Source organism: Protopterus annectens, chromosome 17.part0 (assembly GCF_019279795.1).
Source record: "Protopterus annectens isolate FY-2018-M chromosome 17.part0, PAN1.0, whole genome shotgun sequence".
In the NCBI taxonomy this organism is placed as follows: Eukaryota; Metazoa; Chordata; order Ceratodontiformes; family Protopteridae; genus Protopterus; species Protopterus annectens.
This window is the reverse complement of record NC_056751.1, coordinates 608,884,458-608,909,508: the sequence shown is the minus strand read 5'-3', so window position 1 is coordinate 608,909,508 and position 25,051 is coordinate 608,884,458. Positions and strand designations below refer to the sequence as shown.

The 25,051-nt window shown below is 35.4% G+C and overlaps 1 protein-coding gene across 1 annotated transcript in view; it reads left to right on the top strand.

Moving 5' to 3' along the window:
- The first annotated feature begins 1,834 nt into the window (after positions 1-1,834).
- The window catches only part of LOC122791722 (gastrokine-2-like), a 76,061-nt gene continuing 52,844 nt past the window's right edge, over positions 1,835-25,051 (top strand). Inside the window, exons 1-3 of the mRNA XM_044059622.1 lie at positions 1,835-1,989; positions 3,419-3,550; positions 20,921-21,058. Coding sequence (XP_043915557.1) covers positions 1,948-1,989; positions 3,419-3,550; positions 20,921-21,058 — 312 coding nt within the window. The 5' untranslated portion in view covers positions 1,835-1,947. The remainder of the gene's footprint in view (positions 1,990-3,418; positions 3,551-20,920; positions 21,059-25,051) is intronic.

Sequence of the window (25,051 nt, the reverse complement as noted above, 5' to 3'; positions counted from 1 at the left end):
AAAATGTGATTCCCTACCCAGTTACACTTGCATAAACCCCTTAAGTCCCTCCCTACCATTACCTCATTTCCTCCTAATCACCCAAATTCCCATTTAACACTTTCATCCCTCCTACCATCTTAGCTCCCACTAATATATTTATCTAACCTCCCTCTGAAGATGTCCCTGAAGAAACTGGTTTGTTACCAAACCTCATTTGTCTTTACTTATTCACCACTTTCTGGCAAAAATGTACTTTGCATAACTGTATAATTTCAATGTATGTATGTAGGCAACTAAAATATATGTTAATTTTGTTTGGCTAATTGCTTACATTTTTTGTGTATTTTCTAAAGGTCATTCATGTTTTGTTTTACATTCCACTTGTTTCTGTTGTATCTGCCTTTTTTGCCTGGGTTGTGGCTGAGCTTGGACTACAGACCAGACCACTTGACTAGTTATCAAATGTAAGAAATAAATAAAAAAATATAGGCATATCAACACACTGTTTGCTCTGCCCTATGCCTTTGCTGTGTAATATAATATTTTAATTGTAACATAGGTTCTGATCACACTTGCAGATATATGTCTGTATATTATCTTTCTAGACATTCTCAACAGAAACATCCAGGTAGCCCCTGTGTTTCTGCAGATCATCTGGATGGTTTGGCTCTTCATCTAGAGTCAAAGATCTATGTAATGTCTCCTCATAGCCCCCCCACCCATGCACACACATACACACAAATGCACAAATACCAGCACATGTGTGTGCAGATACTCACATATTCATATCATTTCAATGGACATGAACCATTTTAGCAATAAATAATTTCACCAATCACAGCTTTGTACCACACTAAATACACATAATACACATAATACACAGGGGCCTTTCTATTTCCTTCTTGCTGCTTATTTTTGAAAAAATGTTCCTTTCTCTGGGGCTTTGATGATGTTGTACACCAATATCATACGCCCTATTTACTCCTTTCTTCATCTGTAGACATGCCCACTCTATGTACCATTTTGGTTCCTCATCCCTTATAATCACTGCCCAGTTGTCCTTTTTGTACCTTGTTAGATCTGTTTCATAGTCCATATCCCTAAATTATCTCCTTACTGTATGCAGCATCTCTGATGTATTCTGTGCAGGGGATGGGCAGTGGATAGATCATCTTTGCCTGTCTGATGGCCCCTGCTCCATAAACTCCAGCATTTTAGTGGGTGTCTCTATGACTAACTTCCACAGCTTTCATCAGTACTATGTGAGTGTAACTGGTACACAGAGAGCATTTACTTGCCACTACTGCCTAAATGCCATTTCAGTGTTCACCCCTTAGTTATTGTTCCTATTGCTTTTACTTTTATTGTTTTCCTTGCATATCCAGTTCCTTTCCAGTAGCAAAATTGTTGACTGTGTTGTACTGAAGGGAAGTTATTGGCCATCAACAAGTGGTGAAGGTAAGTGTTGTAAACATTGCAAACAAGATTTGAGTCTCTATTTTGTATTCTACAAAGGTAAGGGAAAATCTAACGAAGGAGCTTTCTAGCCTATGTGCATCAAGACAATGTGACAGCTACATTGCTTACTTAATGAGTTCTGCATAATAAATATGTTCTATCTCTAAGGTATTAATGTCATATTTTTGCCAAAGGCTGTTTTGAGAATAATGTGATTCACTAATGAGTAATGTTGTTTAGGAAGCAAAGACTTGATCTGCTGCATTATTTAAATGAGTCTTCATTTCCAGTTAATTTTTGCATTTATGTCACAGCTGATACTGAAATGTCCCACTGATCAATGAGGAATGAGGAAATTATCTTTGTAAAAGTGTGTTTCCTGGTATTTAAGGATGTATATAAGGATTATGTCCACAACATATGTCCATAACTACTACAACTGCAAGTGAAAAACATAATTTACTTCAGTTTTTAATCACTTATATTTGAGCAGGTTAGTGCAATAAAATGGACACCAGTAGCAAAACAGAGCTTACTATGGAACCTCCGGTAAGTTGTCTGAATAATAAAATGAAAAATGCATGTATCTGGAGGCTATGTCTCTGTGAAGCTACTTTCTAAGAATTAAAAAAGGACAATGATTTAGAGCATTAAGCAAGTACAGACAGTACTGATTTACCTACACACTAATGAGTAAAATAAGCTTTTTAGAAGATACTATAGAAATATAAAAATGCATTTCATTTGTTAAAAAAGGATGAATTTTACTGAGGTATCATGCAGTACACCTAAAGAATGATTTAATTAAATATGTAATAAGTCTATCTACCTATCTATCCTTCTATTTACCTACATAAATGTGTGTCTACCTACCTCTTATCTATCAGTCTGTCTCTCCTAGTCAGCTAATTTGGTAATGCATAAGACAGCATACTTCATGAAACCTTCTGTGAAGAAACTATCAATATCTTGCTGATGGATTTAATTTACAGTTTTGGAGCTACCTTTGCCAAACTTTTGATCTTTTCAATCTGTTTTCAGTGGTACAGTTGCTGGACAAATGCTGTACAATTTGCTTTGTTACACTGTAGTAGTATTTCTTATGTTTATTGATGTTTACATTAGACAGTAATAAGAAAAGAGGGTATCAGCTTTATGTCTGCAGAATGCTGCAGACATTTAAAAGAAAACTACATAAGATCATTGTGGGTAGCTTATTATGTAAACACACACTGCTCAGGTCTACATTCCTGCATTTTACAGTAATTTAAACAAGTGACCTTCATTATTTTCACTATTATTTCATATCGTTTAAATAACCTGTATGCAGTGGTCCCAGCACTGGCACTGTGCCACATAACAATACCAGTAATGGAAGTCCTATTGTTTAAATTTTTAGTAAGAGTACAACGACTAGTGTTGTCCTTATGAGGTATCTGTTAGAGGTAATATTGTTCCCATGAAATGTCACAGAAAAAGAAATCTGAATGCTTAATGCAGTAGTCAAGAATCCAATAAATTGGTCACTAGGCAGGTCTTAGCAAAATTCGTGATAAAATGTACCCAGAAAAGTTTGACGCCTGACAACTTTCAATGAAAGGAAGATTGCTGATAGAGTATTAAAAGTATAGAGACATAAAACATGAAAATCAAAGAATGCTGAGATATCTCAGTAAGTATGATACTTAACTGTATTAACTGAAGAAGGATTCAATAAACAAAGCAGTGTTCTACCCTCAAGGAATGTTAAAGATAAAGTAAACAGTGGGGATGTAACGATGGGGTCATTAACAGAAAAAACATGCCAGTAAAGGAAATATTAGTGGATCCAGTTAATGAAAATAATATTTAAGAAACAAATTATTAAGAATGTGAAAGTATAATGTGTATACTTTGGAAATACAGAATTTTCAAACTTTCACACAATGAACAGTTCAGTAATAACACGCCATCTAATTGTTTATGTTTTATTTTTCAGGCCTATGGATTTGTTCAGCATGCACGAAATAAGAAGACAGTCATAATTGCATGTACTACAGTTGCCTTGGTACTGATTGCAGTGATCGCCATACTTATTGGTGTTTTTGTTACTCAAAAACACTATGAAAATGTAAGTTTGAGTCTACTGCTAGTATCTTTTAACTAGGAAGCTCAAAGAGATAGATGTCTTTTTGTTAGCAGAAGAAGCATTTTAACTGCTGTGAAAAGAAGACCTCTGGAACAAACTTCACTTTCCTAAGTTTTAAAACTAAAATAAAATACAATATATGCATCTTTATTCAACAACAAATTATTATTACTATGCTCAAAATTGTGAACTATATATATTGTGACCGCTTTTCTGATGACAATTTTTTTCATATTGTTTCCCCAAACAGGTGATCGTTTTTGTCCAACTAAACCTTCTGATACTATAACATAGTTTTAACTTGCTATATCTTATAATTTCTAACATTTTTCTTTTGTCATTTCCTTTCTTTTTACACTTGCCTCTTTAATCGCAGTTGAAGTCTTCTGTCATTATAATATTTATATTTATCACTACATAATCTAAAATCTGATGAAATGCACTTTCCCTTTCTTTACACTTAGTATAAACATATAAGAGTTATAATTCCATATACTTGTTCTTTCCATTTTAAATCTACAATGGTTAATCTTCCCATTTTTGCTAATGTCACATCTAATATTTTTACTGTATTTGTACAGAATATGGCTCTTCCATGCCATCTCTCATTTCCCAAATTTCAAATTATCTTTCCTCACCATAAAATCTCTGTTTATAATCTTTCTTCATTTGTTAAAGATCTTGTATCTTCTAAAATAGTTACATCTACAGCACATGTATTACACCACTGCAAAATTCCTGTTCTTCTTACTGTGTTCTTAATACTATTCACATTTACAGAATGCACTCTAAAATTTTCATTTTCTCTTTTCCTTAGATTCATGGTTTCATAAATTCATATCTGTTTGCTAGGCAGGCTTTTCATAGCAAGCAGTTGTAAAGCCTAAACAATTTTCTTCACAAAGGTGAAAATCAGGCACTGTACCTTTCATCATTGAGTCAAACACTTTAACCATTATAACAAGCCCAAATCTTTTACTGTATGTATTCTTTTTCATCCATTTCCTTTCTTTTATCTTTTGTATATCCATTTATTTTTTCTTTTTCTGTCTTTTCCCTTTTCCAAATAGATGTTTCCCTTTTACTACCTCCCAGTTTATGTCTTCTTCATCACTTATTTCAGAACCTTCTTCCATATCCTCTTTATTTTTTTCTCTTCTAGTTTTTCCTTCAATTTCTACTACTTCTAAAATTTCTTCTCTTTGTTTATTTTCTTTTCTTTTTCTTTAATGTTATTTTCATTTTTGCAATCCACCCATACATTTCCAATTTTGTTACATTTATAACATTTCAATTAATATTTTTTGCAACATGTCCCATTTCTCCTAAAATATAACATTTGCTTTTGGCACAGTTACTTATCAAATGTCCTTCTTTTCCACAAAGAAACATGTTTTGGGTTGTCCATATTTTACGACACCCCTATTCCCCTCCACGTTTATCATGCTTGGTATATATATATATATATATATATATATATATATATATATATATATATATTTTTTTTTTTTTTCTTCTTTCTATTTTTAACACAATATTAAAATCCCAGACACCAGTCCATTGACCCCTTTTGTCATAACCATTTGCAATGTCCAGTACTTCTTTATATAAAGCTTTCAAATGTCCTTTCAAAATTTCTGTTTCTACCTCTGTTCAAAATTGTACATGAATCTTATTTTTTGTTTCCCTGTTAAATGATTTTATCACATAAAGATTATAAGGGTTACAGTCTTTGTTTTTTCATATTCTCCAAGAAAAAATGTTATTGAAAAAACAGTCTCAAATATGTCACAAAATGTATTTTTGTTAATAAAAATACATGCTCTTACCTCATGTGCTTTTACACCCAAAGGATCTGTTAAATTGTTCAACACCTCATACCTGTCCATTTCTTTGTCTTCTTTACTTTGAATCTTTATCACATAATTTCATTTTTCATTTTCTTCTAACTTCTTTATTGCTACTACACTTTTGCCTTCTTTTAATTTCTCTGCATATGTTTTCTTTTCCATCTCACCACTATTCTTCAGGATTGTCTCTGCATCTTCTGTTTGTACTTTCTCCATAATGTCCCCCTAGGCAACATCTCCTTCATTTTCTGGCTCACTCTGTACCACCATTTCTTTAAGTAAATCATCCTACAACCCTGCCAATTGGAGGGTTGTAATTATACATCCTTCATTTGCTGACACATCTTCATCAAACAGGTTTCTTTGAAATATTTCTTCAGAATCCTACACACATCTTCCAGTTTCAATATTTGCTTTAGCCTTCATTTCTTTCACTACTTCAATATCTCATCCTCTATCTGCTTTCCTGTTTCTCCAGGTCACCTCTGTGCCTAAAATCTAAACAGGAAGTGCTCCTTCAAAATGGTTCCCACTGACAACAATGACGAGTAGTGGTCCTTTATTTATATACAGAAATAACTCTTATTTAGAAAATATTTACATATTTACAAATATTAATATATGTACAAATATATAAATATACAAATCTGCTTACACATATTCATAATTACTTTTACAATCATGCTAGATTTTCATCCCTATTAGATCCCCACTCCTTTTTCCATAATCATCTGATTTTACTAAGACCCATTTACCATTACATATAATTGCATTTATTCTTTCATTCCATATAACCCATATAACATAAAATAACTTTTTATATTTTCTTTTAACATATTATTTATTTCTATTCTTATAATATCCATTTTAAATCATACCCATGTCTATTTTATACACTTCCTTTATATCTTCAAAAAATCTTCTTTACATAGTTTTCTTCATAACGTTTTACTCATCTACATTTCAAGAACACTTTACATTGTTTCTTCTTCTTGACAATGTAAATATATTCTATCACATTTAATTTTATATGGCATATTGGCTTTTACTGGCAATTTATCTATAGATGTTAGATGTTCCCATTGTTTTACATTGTAATGTTTTATCATTACATTCTTATACCATACTTTTCTTTTTCCTTATCGTCAATTTTTATTTTCCACAAAAATATTTTTCTTGATAACATTTTATTTCATCATTTATACACCTGTTTTCTCTTTTACTCTTTTTACCATATTCCAAAATGTGCCATACTTTTATTTATACAGTTTTACTAGTAATCTATCATTATTTTCATTTATCCACCGTAACATTTTGTCAAAATTTAAGGAAGAAGCATATATCACTTGGTTAATTAACCCTAAACCTCTTTCTTCTTTATTTACATATAAAACTCCTGTTTCTACTAGGTTTAATCTAGAACCCTAAATAAATGAAAAACTTTTCTGCAATAATTTCTTTTCAGGTACTGTTGGCAACATAAATACACTTGTTAAGTTTGCTATTTTTCCCATCAGTACTGAATATCTGAAATAAGCCTTTTTCTGAATGACAATTTATATGCTCTCCAGAAAAGACATGTTTGCTATATTTCTTCTATAGTTTTTCCCATTGAATTCTAATTACACTTTTATTCCCAAATTTTATACCTAACACAGAAATGCCATCCATTGTAAAATATATACTCCCAATCTTTACTACATCACCTAAACCTTACTTTTACCTTTATTTGAAGCCATCCCTATCATCTCTTGACTCATTTGTGCAAATTATTACTTCTTTTATCAAAATTCTGTTTTTTGCAATTATTATAATGTCAAGTGCATATGTTAACATAACTGGAATTTTTAACCCTTTAGGTGTTATATATCCTGCCTCCTTCATTTTGTAATTTATTTCACATACTATCACATTCATAGTGAATGCAAAGAGTATGCAACTAATTGGACATCCCTGTCCTGGATATACTCTATAAGCTCAAAGTTTCAAAACTTTGAACTGCAAATGGTCAAGACCATAAGATTGAAGTTTTGAAACTTCGAAATTATAATACATTTTTTTACATTTTTCCAGGAGGGCAAGTCCCCCTACATCTACCAACATAGGGGGGCTGCACCCCCCACATACCCTGCTAAATAGATATACCAATTCCAAGGTCATACTACAGTGAGGAAAATCGTAAATTTCCCATTCTGTTCTGTACAGTGATCCCCATTCAAAATGTTTAAAGTTTCAGTCTAATGGTATCAACCATTTGCAGTTCGAAGTTTTGCAACTTCGATCTTGTGAAGGGAATTCTCCTATCTTACACCATTCTTCATATGTACCTCTTGGCTTAATCAGCCATTTGCAAGTATTTTTACTTTATTATTACTATACACTGACATAAATAATTTCCTAACTTTCTTACTTATATTATATTATTTCATTATTACCCATAAAATTTCATGTCCAGTTGTGTTGTTGTTGCGTCTTTCGGCTTTTCCCGGATAGGGGTCGCCACAGCAGAACTCCGGTCTGCTAATGATTGGCAGTAGATTTTTACAGGCCGATTTGCCAGCTCTGATGCACAACCTTCAACGAAGGCACACCCATTCACGCATGTCTCCACACAGAAGATGCTTTAGCTGAGAATCGAACAGGACAACGTCTTACTGTGAGGCGACAATGCTACCGCAGCACCACCACATCCAGTTGTGTCAAACGCCTTATTAAGGTCCCCTCTCATGATTTCACTTTTTTTTCTGTTCATAATACCATACACAATTTTTCTAGCATTAATAATTCTGGACAACCCTTCCCCTTTATACTATATATATATTTCATAATATTTTCCATTTTAGTTTCAAATCTCTTTTGTATTATTTTCATAAAGATCTGATAATCATTATTATTCAGTACTATTGGTCTCTAGTTTTTTTAATTTTCTTCTGTCTTCCTTCTTCCATATGAATTTAAGTATTCCATTGCATAATTATTTATACATAAAGTTTTCATTTAACCATTTATTCAAAATCTTTAGAAATTATTTTTTTGCCTATCCCTTAAATTTTTATAAATTTCATACCCTATTCCATCTGGGTCTGCCTCCTAATCTATATTTACTTGTTCTAATACTTTAACTAGCTCATTTAAAGAAATCTCCTTTTCCAGCTCTTTATTCTATTTTTCTGTTAACTTTTTTACTTTCTATGTTTTTTACCACCTACATTTTTCTTTAAACATACCCTGTACATATTATACTACACTATTCATAAACTTTTCCTGAGTTCTTTCTGTTTCTCCATTTACATTTTATATTTATCTCATTGCACTACCATCTTTCATTAATAACCTGATTCAGTAACTTGATACTTCTTCTCTTTTTCCTTTTAAAAAATATATTTGCTTATATAACAATGGTTGAATTTATTTTTGGATTTTTTTCATATACTTCTTTTTCTTTGTCAGAGTACTTTCTATCATTATGTTCTAAATCTACCAATGCATCAGTGTATCTTCTTTTATATTTCTCTTTCGCTACTTTTCCCACATCATATTGCCACTTTAAAAAATGTTTTATATTTTTCCTTAAATATCATCCACTATTCAGACCGATTTTTATAAAATGCTCTTATGGTAATATGATCTTTCAGTTACTGTATTACTATTTTTTCCCTTCTTCATTCCATGCTTTCTCATTTATCCTTTTTATTCCTTTGTCTATTTTTATATATAGCTTGTTTTCTTTTATCTCTAACCATATTGCAAGATGATCAGAAGATCCCGTTTCAACTACCATCCCTTCTACTATAACTAAACCTTCTGATACTATGAAATAATCTGAGTTTTAAAAATACCCCTTTAGTGAGTCCATGAATTTTTGTCCCATACTTTTAAATTACCATGTTATAACTTCTACAATTTTTCTTATATAATTCCCTTTATTTTTACGCTTGCCTCTTAAATAACAATTAAAGTCTGCTGTCATTCTAATATTCATATGTATAACTAAATAGTCTAAAATCTGATGAAACAAGCTTTCCCTTTCTTTACAGTTAGTATAAGCGCATAATGTTATAATTCTATAAACCTGTTTTTTCTATTTTAAATCTACAATGGTTAATCTTCCCATTTTTGCTAAAGTTAGATATAATATCGTTGCTGTATTTGTACACAATATAGTTATTCCACAACATCCCTTATGTCTCATATTCCAGATTATCTTTCCTCCCCATAGTTTCAATGTTTGTAATTTTTCCTCATTTGTTAAAAATCTTGTCTTCTAATATAATTAAATCTATATCACATACATTGACTGATCAATTTAATCCCTCTGTAGTTACTACAGCTCTGCACATCACCCTTATTCTTAAAAGTCGGTACCAAAACACTTTTTCTCCATTCCTCAGGCATCCTCTCACTTTCCAAAATTTCATTAAACAATCTGGTTAAAAACCCCACTGCCATTTCACCTAAACACCTCCATGCTTCCACAGGTATGTCATCTGGACCAACAGCCTTTCCATTCTTCATCCTCTTCATAGCTATCCTTACTTCCTCCTTGCTAATCCATTGCACTTCATGATTCACTTCTTCTTCTTCTTTCAGCTGCTCCCATTAGGGTCACCACAGCAGATCAACTGTTTACATTTCTTCCTGTCCTCTGCATCTTGCTCTGTCACACCAACCACCTGCATGTCCTCTCTCACCACATCCATAAAACTTATCTTAGGCCTGCCTCTTTTCCTGTTACCTGGCAGCTTCATCCTTAGCATCTTTTTCCCAATATACTCTGCATCCCTCCTCAGGACATGTCCAAACCAATGTAATCTTGCCTCTCTGGTTCTGTCTCCAAATCTTCCAAACTGGACTGACCCTCTAATATACTTATTCCTAATCCTGTCCATCCTCGTCACACCCAGTGCAAATCTTAACATCTTCAACTCTGCCAAGTCAAGCTCTGACTCCTGCCTTTTTGTCAGTGCCACTGTCTCCAACCCGTATAACATAGCTGGTCTCACTACCCTCTTGTAGACCTTCCCTTTCACTCTTACTAGTACTCGTCTGTCACAAATCACTCCTGACACTCTTCTCCACCCACTCCATCCTGCCTGCATTCTCTTCTTCACCTCTCTCCCACACTCCCCATTTCTCTGAACTGTTGATCCCAAGTACTTCAACTCATTCACCTTCCCCACCTCTACTCCCTGCATCCTCACCATTCGTCTGTCCTCCCTCTCATTCACACACATATATTCTGTCTTAGTCCTGCTGACCTTCATTCTTCTTCGTCTCTCTAGAGCATATCTCCACCTCTTCAGGGTCTCCTCCACCTGTTCCCTACTCTCACTACAGATCACAGTGTCACTATCCCCACATTATCCATCCTTCTCTCCCTCTCATTCCATTCATTCATCAACCCCTCAAAGTACTCTTTCCATCTGCTCAACACACTCTCTCACTTGTAAGTATGTTTCCCTCATTATCCTTTATCAACTTTACCTGCTGCACATCTTTACTAGCTTGGTCCCTCTGTCTAGCCAATCGGTACTGGTCCTTTTCTCCCTCCTTAGTGTCCAATCTTTCATACAACTCTTCATATGCCTTATCCTTAGTCTTCGCCACCTCTCTCTTTGCCATGCACCTCATCTCCTTATACTCCTGTCTACTTTCTTCATCTCTCTGACAGTCCCACTTCTTCTTTGCCAACCTCTTTCTCTGTATACTCTCATGTACTTCTTCATTCCACCACCATGTCTCCTTGTCATCCTTCCTTTGTCCATATGTCATACAAGCACCTTTCTAGCCTTCTCCCTTACTAGCTCTGCTGTAGTTACCCAGCTATTTGGTAACTCTTCACTACAACCCAGTGCCTGTCTTAACTCTTCCCTGAACTCCACCTCACAATTACCCTTTTTCAATTTCCACCATTTGATCCTTTGTGCTGCCCTCACACTCCTCCTCCTCTTCTTGATCACCAATGTCTTCTTACAAACCACCATCCTATGCTGCCTAACTACACTTTCCCCAGTCACCACTTTACTGTCTCCAATCTCCTTCAAACTGGCCCTCCTACATAAGATATAATCCACCTGTGTTCATCTTCCTCCACTTTTGTATGTCACCCTCTGCTCCTCCCTCTTGTTAAAATATGTATTCACCACAGCCATGTCCATCCTTTTCACAAAATCCATTACCATCTGACCTTTTGCATTCCTTTGTTTAACACCATACCTACCCATCACTTCCTCATCCCCTCTGTTCCCTTCACCAACATGCCCATTGAAATCTGCTCCAATCACCACTCTCTCACCCTTGGGTGCAGTCATCACCACTTCATCCAACTCACTCCAAAATATTTCTTTCTCGTCCATCGCACACCCAATTTGTGGGGCATATGCACTAACAACATTCATCATTACACCATCAATTTCCAGCTTCATAAACATCACTCTATCTGACACTCTTTTCACCTCCAAAATACTCTTAGCATACTGCTCCTTCAGGATAGCTCCTACGCCATTTCCCCTCCCATCCACACCATGATAAAACAATTTGAACCTACCTCCGATACACCTAGCCTTACTCCCCTTCCATCTGGTCTCTTGCACACACAATATACCAACCTTCCTTCTGTCCATCATATCAGCTAGCTCTCTCCCTATACCAGTCATATTACCAACATTCAAAGTTCTGACCCTCACTACCACAGTCCTAGCCTTTCTCCTCTTTTCCTGCCTTCAGGCATGCCATTCCCCTCCTCTCCTCCTTTGGCCAACAGTAGCCCAATTTCTGCCAGCACCCTGTTGGCTAACAGTACTGTTGGTGGTCATTGTTAACCTGGGACTCGACCGATCTGGTATGCAAATATTTACTGGTGTCCGCATGAATGATTTGGACAAGTTTTATGCCGGATGCCCTTCCTGATGCAACCCTCCCCATTTATCTGGGCTTGGGACCGGCACAAAGAAATGCACTGGCTTGTGCAGAATGTCTCATTCCATATTTTCTATGCAACATAAAAAAATAATTCTGTCCATCTTGTTTACTTCTTCTTCTCTTTGTGCTGCATAATAACCATATTCTATCATGTCCATGTTTAACTGTTCATATTTTAAATACTTTTTAACCATATCATGTTTACATATTTCTACCCATAAATTCTTAACTTTTGTCACATTTAAAAAAAATATGTTCTACAGTTTCTAATTCCCCCCAGTTATTACAAATTCTATCTTTTCTCTCATACTGCATATTAGCTTTTACAGGCAGTTTGCATATGGATAATCTCCACAAAAAATCATTACATTCCTTTATTTATTTATTTATTATAGTTTTTATATCTTCTTAATATAGCTTTTTTCTTATTCATTTCGTCTTTCCATGGGTCAGCAAAATAAATATTTTTCATTATATTAACATACCATTGCTTTCTGTTCTTTTCTGTTGCATTTTTTCTTATTTTCCATAATACAATTTATTCTGATATTCTTTTATTTCATCATTATTAATACTTTTACCTCTCTTTTTTTCTTCCATTCCTTCTCATACATTTTTATATTTATAATACATTATCATTTCTATCAAATTTTTTCTTCTTTCATAATACTTTTTAATACTTTGTATAAACTTAAAGATGCTGCATGTACAACAGGATTACTTAAACCTAGGCCCCCTTGGTCTTTTAACCAGGTTCAGGTTCATGGGTTCATAGATTAGTACTAAGCTAACTGCCCTTGCGAGCCATTTTTAGTCTAGCCAATTATCCCTTGTGAGACTCAAACCCTGCACCTTGTGCTTGCAAGGCAAACACTTTAACCATTAGGCCACCCTCTCTAGAACCCCAAATAAATGAAAATATTAGCATCATTGGTTCTTTTTCATATTTTTACAGGTATCATATAAATATTTGCTACACATACTATTTTACCTAACATCATATTATTGACTAGATGTGCTTTCTTTCTGTATGAAAACCTATACATTTTCCAAAACATAAACATGCCCTTTATTTCTTTCATCACTTTGTCCCATTGGTCCTGTTTGTATTAATTTTTCTCAAATTTTACTCCTAACGCATCTATGTATTTGTCATTAAATTCAACACCTCCTATTTCACCATTAATGCAAAACCCTTTACTTTTTTCTTTATTTATATTTAGTCCAAGTCTTCCCAACATTACACCTAACTTTAAGTTTACTCTTTCCATACATAGTATATTCTTTGTAATTATTACAATATCATCTGCATTGGTGTACATTATTGACAGTTGAACTTATTCTACAACTTTATAGTCTCCATGTCTTGACATTTTGTTAATTCTAATCACTATTATATTCATAACCAATGAAAAAATTAAACTACTGGCTGGACAAATTTGTCTTATTCCTCATTCTATTTTTACTAATTCCCTTTTCCATCGGTTCACATTTAATTTCACATAATTATTCTCATACATCAATTTAATTACGCTTAAAACTTTTTAACTTATATTGTATGCCTGTAAATTCCCTGATAATGATCTTGCTGTATGTTATCAGAAGCATTACTTATATCCCCTATCATTGTTTTTGTCTCTACTTTCTTATTGATAATGTCATCAATTACCTCTTTAATTATCCATAGTAATTCTTGATTTCTCTTTCCTTTTCTCCCAAATAAATTTTGGTCATATACTTTCTCCATTTTACTTTGTAATCTTTTTTCAATTATTGTCAAATATTTTGTAATCTGTATTATTCAATGTTATTGTTCACCAATTTTTTATCTTATCTCTAATCCTTTTTTTATATAAATGTTATAGTACAGATGTATTTATATTTAATCCCTGTTTCTAGCCATTCATTCATCACCTCTATAAACATTGCTATTTGCCAATCCTCCATTTCTTTACATGTTATATTCGATTCCATCTGTTCTTGTTGCAGAATTCATGTTTATATATTTCATAATTTCGATCAGTTCACTTATATTAATTCTTTTTTCTAAATATTCTTTATCTTCTTTGCTTAATTTCTCTCAATCATAATTCTTTTCTATAGTCACTTCTTACTTAATAAATACATTTAATATGTGCTTTTTAACCATTTCCTATATCCCTTGTTGTTTTTTAATTATTTTACCTTCCTTATCATTTAATTCTTTTATTATCTTTCCTTCATTCATTATCTTACACAAAAAGGTGCTACCTCTATTTTTTCTTTGCAGCAAATATATTTGTTTTTATAATAGATTATAAATCTTAATCTGATTTATTTTATAAATTTCCTTTTCATTTTCATATCTTTGTTTTCTCAAATACACCTTTGAATATTTCTTGACTTAAACATTTTTTATTTTTCTTTTATTTTCTTTATTTTCTTTTCTATGCATTCTAATCATATGTTTTTATATTTTTCTTTAAAATGCATCCACCATACTGTCCAATTTTCATAGAACTCTTTCGTACTTACATGATGCTTCCAGAGTACTATAAGCTTTTTCTTTCTACTAAAATCCAAATCTTTTCCATTAATTCTTTTAATTCCTTTTCGTATCTTAATATATTCTTCATTTTCTTGTATATTATTCCAAATCATTGTATGATCAGAAAACCCATTATACTTAATTCCTTTTTGTTTAACTTTTAAACTTTCTGAAATTAAAAAAAAATAGACTATTTTAGTTTTAATCTCATTTCTGTTGTATGTCCAATGTTTATTTTCCTGTAACTTTAACATACCACTCCTCATAATTTCAGTAACTATTTTAACATCACAATTATTCTTCTTTTCTTTTAGGTCACAATTAAAATCCCCTCCTATTATATTTATATTTGTGCATACATAATTAAGTATACTTTTGAACATATCTCTATTTCTTTCTTGGTAACATATACATATGAAGCTAAAACTCTATACACACATTTTAACCATCTTATGTCTAACACTGTTATTCTACCTAGTTCAACTACGGTAACATCTAATATCTTAATGTCTTCTTGACATAATACACATATGCCTGAACATGTTTCTTTACCTATATTCCAAATAACCATACCATTCCAAAGTTTTTCTGTTTTTTTTGTTCTTTCTTCTTCTGTTAACTGTCTTCTGTCGTCTAATATTAATACTTCAGCACCTATTTCAGTGCATCATTGTAATATACTAATTCTTCTCTTAATGTTTTTCAGACTGTTAACATTTAAAGCTAATGTTCTCAGCTTTTACAGAACAGTTATTATAATTCATATCCTTTACCTTTCTTATGTTCTGTAAGCATTATGTTTTTAAATGCTCTTTTCCTTTCCCTAACTCTTTTCCCTATTAAAATTGTTTTACCTTTTACTTTGTGCCATTCAGACTCTTATTCACTTGTCTCATCTGTAATGTTTCTTTTTCCTTATCACTTTCTTTATCTTTATGTATAACCTCTACATTAATTTCATTTTGCTGTACTTGTTCTTGTGTCACCATTTCTTCTACCTCTTTCTCTTGTGTAACTTCATTTTCACCTTCTTGTATGTCTAGTTCGCATTCTAACCACAAGTGTCCAGTATTACCACATTTCTTGCATGCTAAATCACACTTTTTTGCATTATGCCCTGTATTACCACTCAAATAACATTTTGCAACACATTCATTAATCAAATGATCATCTTTTCCACAAAGAAAATAAGTTTTCAGTTGCCCTGTGTATCTCACAAAACCCTTACTACCATGGACCTTAATAATACTTGGTATATGCATCACATTGTCATTTTCCATTTTTAATATTACTCCAACTTCCCATCCTCTTTCATCATAAACTTTTGTAATGTCCAATACGTCCTTGCAAATAGTCAGTACATTCATTTGTAAATCTACAGGTTCAACCTCACTTCTAAACTGAACCAGTATTCTTTTTTTGTCTGTCTAAAAACGGTTGAATAACATATACAGACCAAGAATAGACATTCTTTTTTGTTCATATTTTCCTATGAAATTCTCCATAAATTGTCCATTATCAAATAATAAGTCACAAAAGTCCCATTGTTAAGAATAAATGCTCTTATCTCCTTTGCAGTCACACCTAAAGGTGCAATCAAGGAGTTCCACACTTCATACCTGTCTAATCCTTTCTCCTTTTTATTGCTTATTCGAACTGTACACCTTCTTTTTATATCCTTCTTTTTTTCCTTCCCCTTCTTTTACAGTTTGAGCGTATGTCTTCTCACTGGACTTACATTTTCTCCACTCTTCTTCTATTTTCTCCATTATGTCATCCCATGATGCTGCTGAATTATTTTCTGGCTCATGCTGGTTAACCATCTGCTCCAAATAATCATCCTGCAACCCTCCTGACTGAAGGGTTGTAATAATGCATCCATTCTACTACTCTGTTTCACCTTCGAATAACCTGTTTTGAAATAATTCTTCTGAATCAGGCTCCACCTCCTCCTGTTTATCAACCTGCTCCCCTCTCCTCTTCTCCTCTGCTACAGACTCACTCTCCACCATCACAGCATTTACTTTTTCATATGGCAGTGATTCTTCCAATGGGGGCAGCCACAGTGGTGCAGTGGTAGCATTGTCACCTCACAGCAAGAGGTTCTCCAGTTCAATCCTCGGCTGGGGTGCCTTCTGTGTGGAGTCTGCATGTCCTCCCTGTGGTCATGTGGGTTTCCTCCGGGTGCTCCGGTTTCCTCCCACATCCCAAAGACATGCAGTAGGTGGATTGGACACTCTAAAATTTGGCCCTAGTTGTGAGTGTGTGTGTGTGTGAGTGTGTGTGTGTGTGTGTGTGTGTGTGTGTGTGTGTGTGTGTGTGTGTGTGTGTGTGTGTGCCTTCTGTGGAAGATTGGGTGCTGGGCTGGCAACTCGACACTGTAAAACTCCACTGCCAATCATGAGTGGACAGGTGATCCACTGTGTCAACCCCTAACCGGGAAAAGCCAAAAGAAGAAGAAGAAGAAGTGATTCTTCCAATGCCATACTTTTTTTCAGCAACAACAATATTAGCATTATCAGCACACTGGGTTGCATCCTCTATGGCTCTGCTGTCTCTCTGGGCTGCCTTCATACCTGGAATGAAGACAGAACCCGGATGTGCCACCTTCATTTTTGTCCCCCTATGCTGAAGTTCCCCAATATCCTGGCCAAATTTCCTCTAACATCATAAACACCACATCATGTCTGCCTTAAAAATAGGATACTAGTCTAGTGGGACTAACCTGGTTAACAAAGGATAAATAAATAAATAAACAAATAAATAAATAAATAAATAAAAATGTCCCTAAAATATTGACATTATTCTGTAAGATGGGCTATGAATGTAATGTGGACTTTGCACCATCCTCACCTTACACCCTAGGACAGTGACAATTTCCAGGCTCAAACCATTTCCTCAGGCAGTTCAAAGGGCTACAGAGAAAGGCCCACCCTACACAATGAAACCATCTCATCCTTCCTCCAGAGAATGGTGAGTAGGTCATACCTCATCATTTTTCCATCCTTTCAACAATAGCTCCAACAGGTACCCATACTAATAATCAAACTCAGGTTGCCTGATCCATTGACACAGTGGTATCCTATGTTAGACTGGCATCTGTCAGGGCACTGTACTGGGGCCATATCATTTTAGATTATCATTCAAGATCTTTGTCAACAAATCCTTTCCCCCCATTTTTATATGGTGGTCCAGGTGTCATATCAACTATCAAAGGATGAGCAAGCCTGGAACACAGTGTTACAAGAACAGGATAATCAAAAACCTTTTATTGAGCACTTTCGTCAGGTTTTAACCAAAGACTTCATCAGAAGACAACAAAACTTAATACACTCTTGTTAAGTATACTAAAACCTGTGAGAACACATAACATAGAGAAAGTCTGTTCATAATTAATGTTATGAGAAGTTTCATTGGCTTACTAACACATCACATTTGAATTCATGGACAAATTTTAAAATAAAGCAGTAAAAAAACACTGTTACTTAAAAAGTGACGGAAATGTTATAATAACATTTCAATTAACAGAAGCCATAATATACAACTCAAACATATAAAAACGAATAAAAATTATATAACATAAGAACGCAGCTTTAATAGGCTGCTTATACTGATGTTGTCATTAAGACCTGGGGGGGTAAAGTCATTCAATTTAATTTGCCAACATAATTCCCTGAATTCTAAATAATCTTCCCAGGGACGTCCTCTAGGATCTATTTTGACCCTTTCAACAACAGCAAATAAAAAAAACATGTGTTGAGTATTTTTCTATATGCTTATACAAGGCATTATGTTTGTTACCTTTTTTTTGTCCCTATAATGCTCATAAATTCTGTCCCTTAACTTTATTTTAGTTTTCCCAATATAGAACATATTACAGTACTGACACAGGGCAGCATAAACAACCCCTTTGGAGTTGCAAGAAAATTTGCCATTATCTTTGCCATACAGAAGAACTGGCTGCATAACTGCTTTGTACACCTTATTTTACAACTTCTTTGGTATCCTTCAGTCATACACTTCCCCTGACACTTCATGCCATCTGTCTGCAGCACTTCTGTTTCTAGCTTTGACCTCCTTATTCTGATTTCACTTTTCCTCAACTACATCACCCAGATACTTGTGTTGTTAACTTGTTTCACTATTTAACCTAATGTTTCACCCCATTTTCCTAACTTACCTATTGTCTTATCTTCTGCTTCATCAGATGTGACCCAATGTGAATTACAATCCTCCTCTCAATTGCAGAAGTTCCTGTTCAGAGCTTGCTTGTAGTGCCACATCATCTGCATTTATCAGCTTTGTTGATTTGTTCCCTCTAAACACTCTTTTGATTAAGTCCATCACAGGTGTGAACAGGACTGGGATTAGTGCTGGACCCTGTAATGCTTACCCACTCCCACTGGAATCCCCCTGTGAGTTGAAATACTTTTGAAAATTGTGTCATGGAAGAAATAATGTTGAAAAAATGGGTAAGATGTTTGCTTCACAGACAATGTATGAGGAGTGATTCTGACCTTTGCTCACTCTATTTATAGGGTGTGCATGTTATCCCCATATCTGTGACGGGCTCTTCTCACCTCACAAGTACATGCTGGATATTTTGCCTCTAGGATAGAAGTTATCAGGTTTAAATCTAGCCCGTGTTGTTGATCATGAGAAATCTGCCAACAGAATGCACACAAATTAGAATGGAGTCATGGGCAGCAGCACAGACTCTAGGTGGTACTGTTGGGGAAAGAGTTATGTGGACCAACCAATTTATGCATCTAACAATGGTGCACGTTATCTTCTAGATAAGAAAACATGGATCACAGACTGGGTCTTGCATCAGGGCAAGCCATTAGGAAGTGCAACAAATGTCTCTAGGTTACTTTGTCACACTGACTTTTAAAAGTTTATTTCTCAGATATAAGAGCAAGAAATGGGATATGGATAAGTGTGTGCATGCATGTGTGTCTTTGTATATGTCATCTGTGTTTCTTTGTATATGTCTGCATGCGTACATGCACATGTAAGAATGTTATTGTGTGCATCTAATTTAATGTGCACATGTAGGTGTGTTTGCACAGGGGTGCGGCAAAGGTTGTACAACATCTTATAGTCATATTTAAGTGACATGTGTGTTAATGAGATGCTGAATAAGTATATTCATGGAGGTGTAAAGTATAAAGGTGGCAGGAGAAATGTAAGGAATAATTTAAGGAAGAATTCTTCAGCACAGTCACAGGTACTGCAGGGGCAGCTGGCATGGTATGGATTCACACATACAAGGAACAGACATATGAAAACATTATTTGTATAAAGAAGGTGACATTTTTGAGAAATCTAAGTGTGATATATTGAATGCCAGAAAATGAGCAAACTGAATAGTTCTTACTTTTTTGGCGACAAGGGACAATGTATGTGGGATTGTATACAAAGAACCAAGCTACTAAGACGTATACAGGCACTGTTTAGTAATAGCTTTAATCAGAAAACTTTTGATGGTATAAGCCCATGAAAATGAGTGTTTATAATTGAGGTAAGTCATGCTGACTTAACTCTGTACAACTGTTCTGGACCGAGCATCATTGAGTTTACAGATACTCACTTCCCTTGGAAACAGACACACCCAGCAGTTTCATATTTTACTCATTCACATTTATTTCATGAAATTGTTGCAAAATGTTATGCTGGCCTGAGTACCATGTTACCCAATTAGCTTACTGAAATGCAATTCTTCAGATAACTGTCCACTAAGCCACAACTTGGGAAAAACAAATCCTTTGAAACATGTATGTTTCCTACTGCTGTCACTGAAATGTACTTATTTGTTTTACAGCGAGGTTGCAAAACTCAAAACTTTATTTTATTTTTTTTGAGGGCTTTAGAATGCAAAGCTGAATGTAACATTCCCATTTCTTTAACTGGTTACTGCTTTTTCAGGAAACATTCTTGTCATTTTTTTCTCTTATTAAAATGTATTTATCAGTAGTAATTTGTTTTTCTTTCAATGATAAACAGTACAAAGTAGAAGGGGTATCTTCACCACTCATTTTTTGTGTGTTTCAGATTTTGCAGCAAACTATAACTGGCTCAAATGGACAAAAAACTGATCAGACTGTTACTGTCAACAACAAAGAAAATGTTGCTACATTTTATTCAACTACAGGAAACTCATCAGCTACAGTTGTGTATGACTACAGTCGTGTGAGTAAAAAGATTTTATGTTTTAAAATCATTCTGAATTTTTGATAAGAACCCTTTTTGTGTGATGTACATTAGTTTTAAGATTCTGAAAGTCAATAAATGTAAAGATCACATTATAGACAAGATATTTTGAGAACTGTTATTTAACACATTAACACTGACACAAAACCTTATTTTATTTTGATCTGCGGTGGCGCAGCGGTAGCATTGTTGCCTCACAGCAAGAGGCTCTACCGTTTGATTCTCAGCTAGTGTGCGGGGAGTGCCTTCTGTGTGGAGTCTGCATGTCCTCCCCGTGGGTCGAGTGGCATGAATGGGCGTGCCTTCGTTGAAGGTTGGGCATCGAGCTGGCAACTCGGCACTGTGTAAATCTACTGCCAATCATTAGCGGACCGGAGTTCCGCTGTGGCGACCCCTAACCAGGAAAAGCCAAAAGACAACAACATGTATAAAAAGTTCTAAATAACATCTAATGTGACAAAGACCTTGCTTCTGCCTCTGGACAATTTCATTAATACCGGTAGCAAATGGAATGCACCTATAATGGTAGCTATACATAATTCTAAAATATTACCTTTGTTGTCAACATTTCAGGTGAAATATGCATGAGAAAGGCTTTGTCCAGTGCTTCTTATAGGATCATAGGAAGTTACTAGGCTGTTGGCCCTTAGGCCCTTACAAGCCTAGCCAAGAATATAGCCTATGTTTGGACAAGTCAGCACCCGATGCCCCTGTCCAGCAGGGACACAGGTGGAATCCCAGGGGTGTATTTTCTGTTCCCCATCCAGTTATCCAAGTTGTGCTTAAAAGGCATTAATGAGGTACTCTGCTTGACATGAAGTGGGAGTCTATTCCACAGAAGGGGGAGTCTCTGGGATACAAATCTGTCCTGCCAATGAGTCCTTTTGATGTCATAGACCAGGTTGAGGTCGTGCATGCAGGTTACTCGAGTGGAGCTTGACATGCGGATACACAGCAGTCCCATCAAGTTAGAGTCTGAGATTGCTTTGTATGCCAGACAGAGGTCACCTCTGAGGAGTCTGTAGTAGACTGAATAGATAGACAGGGCCTTTAGCCTATCTGTGTAGGGTAGCTGTTTGAGGCCCTGAATTCTCCTAGTGAGGAACCTCTGGGTCTCTCCAGCTGCTACATGTACTTTGTGAGGTACATGCTGAAAGGGGTATTGTAGTCAATAATGGGTCTTATAAGAAAATAATACAGGGATGTTATGACCATCTTGTCCCTAGATGAGATACCCTTACTAATGAGGTGGGCCATGTAGAAAGCTTTCCATACAAAGGAGGCAATATGGTGGTCAAAAGTCAGTTTGCTATCAACATGGTTACCCAAGTCCCTCATGACTGATTGCATGCTTAGGACCTTGTTATTAATGTGATAATTTGTGGGGACCTCACTCTCCCCAAAGGGGATGATGATGCATTTTTTGGCATTCAGTTTGAGGTCATGTTTCTGACAACAGTCATATGTTTGGGGTACAGTCATCTTCAAACTTGGTCAGCTATAGTCCAATGGTTTTGGCCTTTACCTCAGAAAAGTATATCCCAAACAACAAGGGCCCCAAGATGGATCCCTGGGGTACACCACTCATTACGGGTTGGCTGCTTGAGGTGGCTTCTCCTATTTTGACTTGGTGGGTTCTATGAGTGAGTCAGTTTGCTACCAATCTGGTAACATACGGATTTATGCCTAGTTGAGAGATTTTTATCTATTATACCCGAGTGGGGAATAGTATCGAAGGCTTTAGCCAGGTCAAGGTAGTTGGTGTGCACCACCTTCCCCTTGTCCATGGCTTTGGTGACTGTCTCAAAGAAGTTAAGCAAATTTAGCAGGCATGACCTCCCCTTGATGAAAACAAACTGTGTAGGATCAAGTGTTTGAAGGTTGCCAATGTCCTTGTTAATGACGCCCATGATAATCCACTCCATGGCCTAGCATATCGGGCTAGTTAGGCTGATGGGTCTATAATTTCCTGGATCAGTGGATGCTCCACCTTTGTGCAAAGGGATGACAGTGGCTGTCCTCCATTCAGTTGGGATGAAGCCAGTTCTCAGGTTTTGGTTGAATAGGGTGCTTAATGATGCTGCATTTTTCTGACTGAGTTCATGTAGGATGCAGCCTGGGATGTTATCTGGTCTCATGGAGGCTGTATTTTTTGCCATTGAGAGGGAGTGATGACTTGCTCCCTAGAGATAAGCGGAGGGGGGCAGGTGCTGGGGATGTCCTGATTTAATGATGTGGGGGAAAGAGGGGTGAAGTTCTCACTGAACTTCTTTGCCAGCAGATTGGCTATATCTATGGCATTTGTGTATGTGGTGACCTTGACCACCGGTTCTGAGCAGGTGTGGGTGCTTCTCTTGAGTTTGCGGACATATGAAAATAATGCCTTGTGATTTTCTTTAGCTGATGTAGCCAGTTTGGACTCGAAATGCACTTTGGATGATTTTAATAGTGCTTTTATTTGCTTGTTCAGACTAGGGAGAGATTGCTTCCAATTAGGCACCTGCTCCTTCTTAGTCCTGGACAGCAGTTTTTTTCCTTTTTATTATAGAGTTTATTTATTGCAGATGTCCACCAGACAGGTTTATGCTTCCTTGTGGAGGAGGAGGATGTTGTTGTGTCAGGTATTCCTGATTCCATGCAGCTATACAAGTGCTCATATAGTACTTTGGTGTAGGTTTGGACATATATGCCAGTTCCTATGGAGGGGGAGGGAGCTGTGAAGCTGTTTATACCTTCCCTCAGGAAGTTGTAATCAGCTTTCAAGAAGTTTTTTTGTTTAACCCTATCTAAGAGGTGGTCGAGGGAGATGGTGACTTCAGGTTGGATCTTACCAGGGAGGATATAATACTGTAGGGATACTGCAGTGGTTACTCATGTTGGTTAATACCAAATCCAAGATATTTTCACCTATTGTGGAGGTGTCAATCAGCTGGTCCAAGGCATTTGCACTGATGAAATCAAGGAATCTTCCAAGAGTACTGTGGGCTTTCTTCCTGATGTCATGAATTACTACATCCCATAGCCACTGACAGGTAGTGCATGGCATCTTCTACTTCCATTATTCTGACAGTGTTCAATGTCCATGTTACATCCTGTGTCCACCCTAATAAAAATCAGTGGCTATTACTTTATGACCATTCTGACACTGGTCTCCACTCAGCCTAATAACAAACAGTGGCTATTATTTTATGACCATTCTAACAGGTATCTCCATTCAACCTAACAATCAGTGGTTATTTTGTGATCACTCTGACTTTTGGTCAATTCAGTTTTGCAGTGCTGGCTGTTTAACAAAACCTACCCCACTCCTGTCTTTATAATGGAGGCAACTTTACCTTCAAACTGCCACTGGATCATTTTTAGATTAATCATGTATTATATGGTCAACATGCATTTAATCTTAGTACAGCCACCAGAGTTCTGAGACATAGACTGGCACATTTCAAATATTTCAATAAAAACATTTTTGGAAAGTGGAGTGGATTTTATAAATCTTTGTCACTATAAACATGCAGCCAGGGAAAATGCTGAAAAATGAATGAATTCATTCATTTTGTAAGTATATGTTATGAACAGCCCAAAATTTGCATTTCAGTCATATGTGTGGCAGAATAAAAGTAGTTAAAAACAAATCTTTTCCTCTAAATTGGTTGACATATTTTAAAGAATATCAACAGAATTCATGAAATGAGTGAAAAGCTTACTTTCTGAAGTCATAGATATAACTTGTTTATCTATTTTATCTATTTAAATGTGTTTACCAGGAGCAAAGAACTGAGACAGATGGACCCATTTCAGGTTAAAACAAGGAGATGCAATTTTACAACTGCTTAATGTTGATAATTAAATTAGTAGATGAGAAGCAACAGTACATTCAATAGAGGATATTTAAAGTTCTTCTATACACAACTCATGATTCATAAAACAGAATGCAACTGAATTAATTAGCATTTGAGTGTAACATGAAGAACC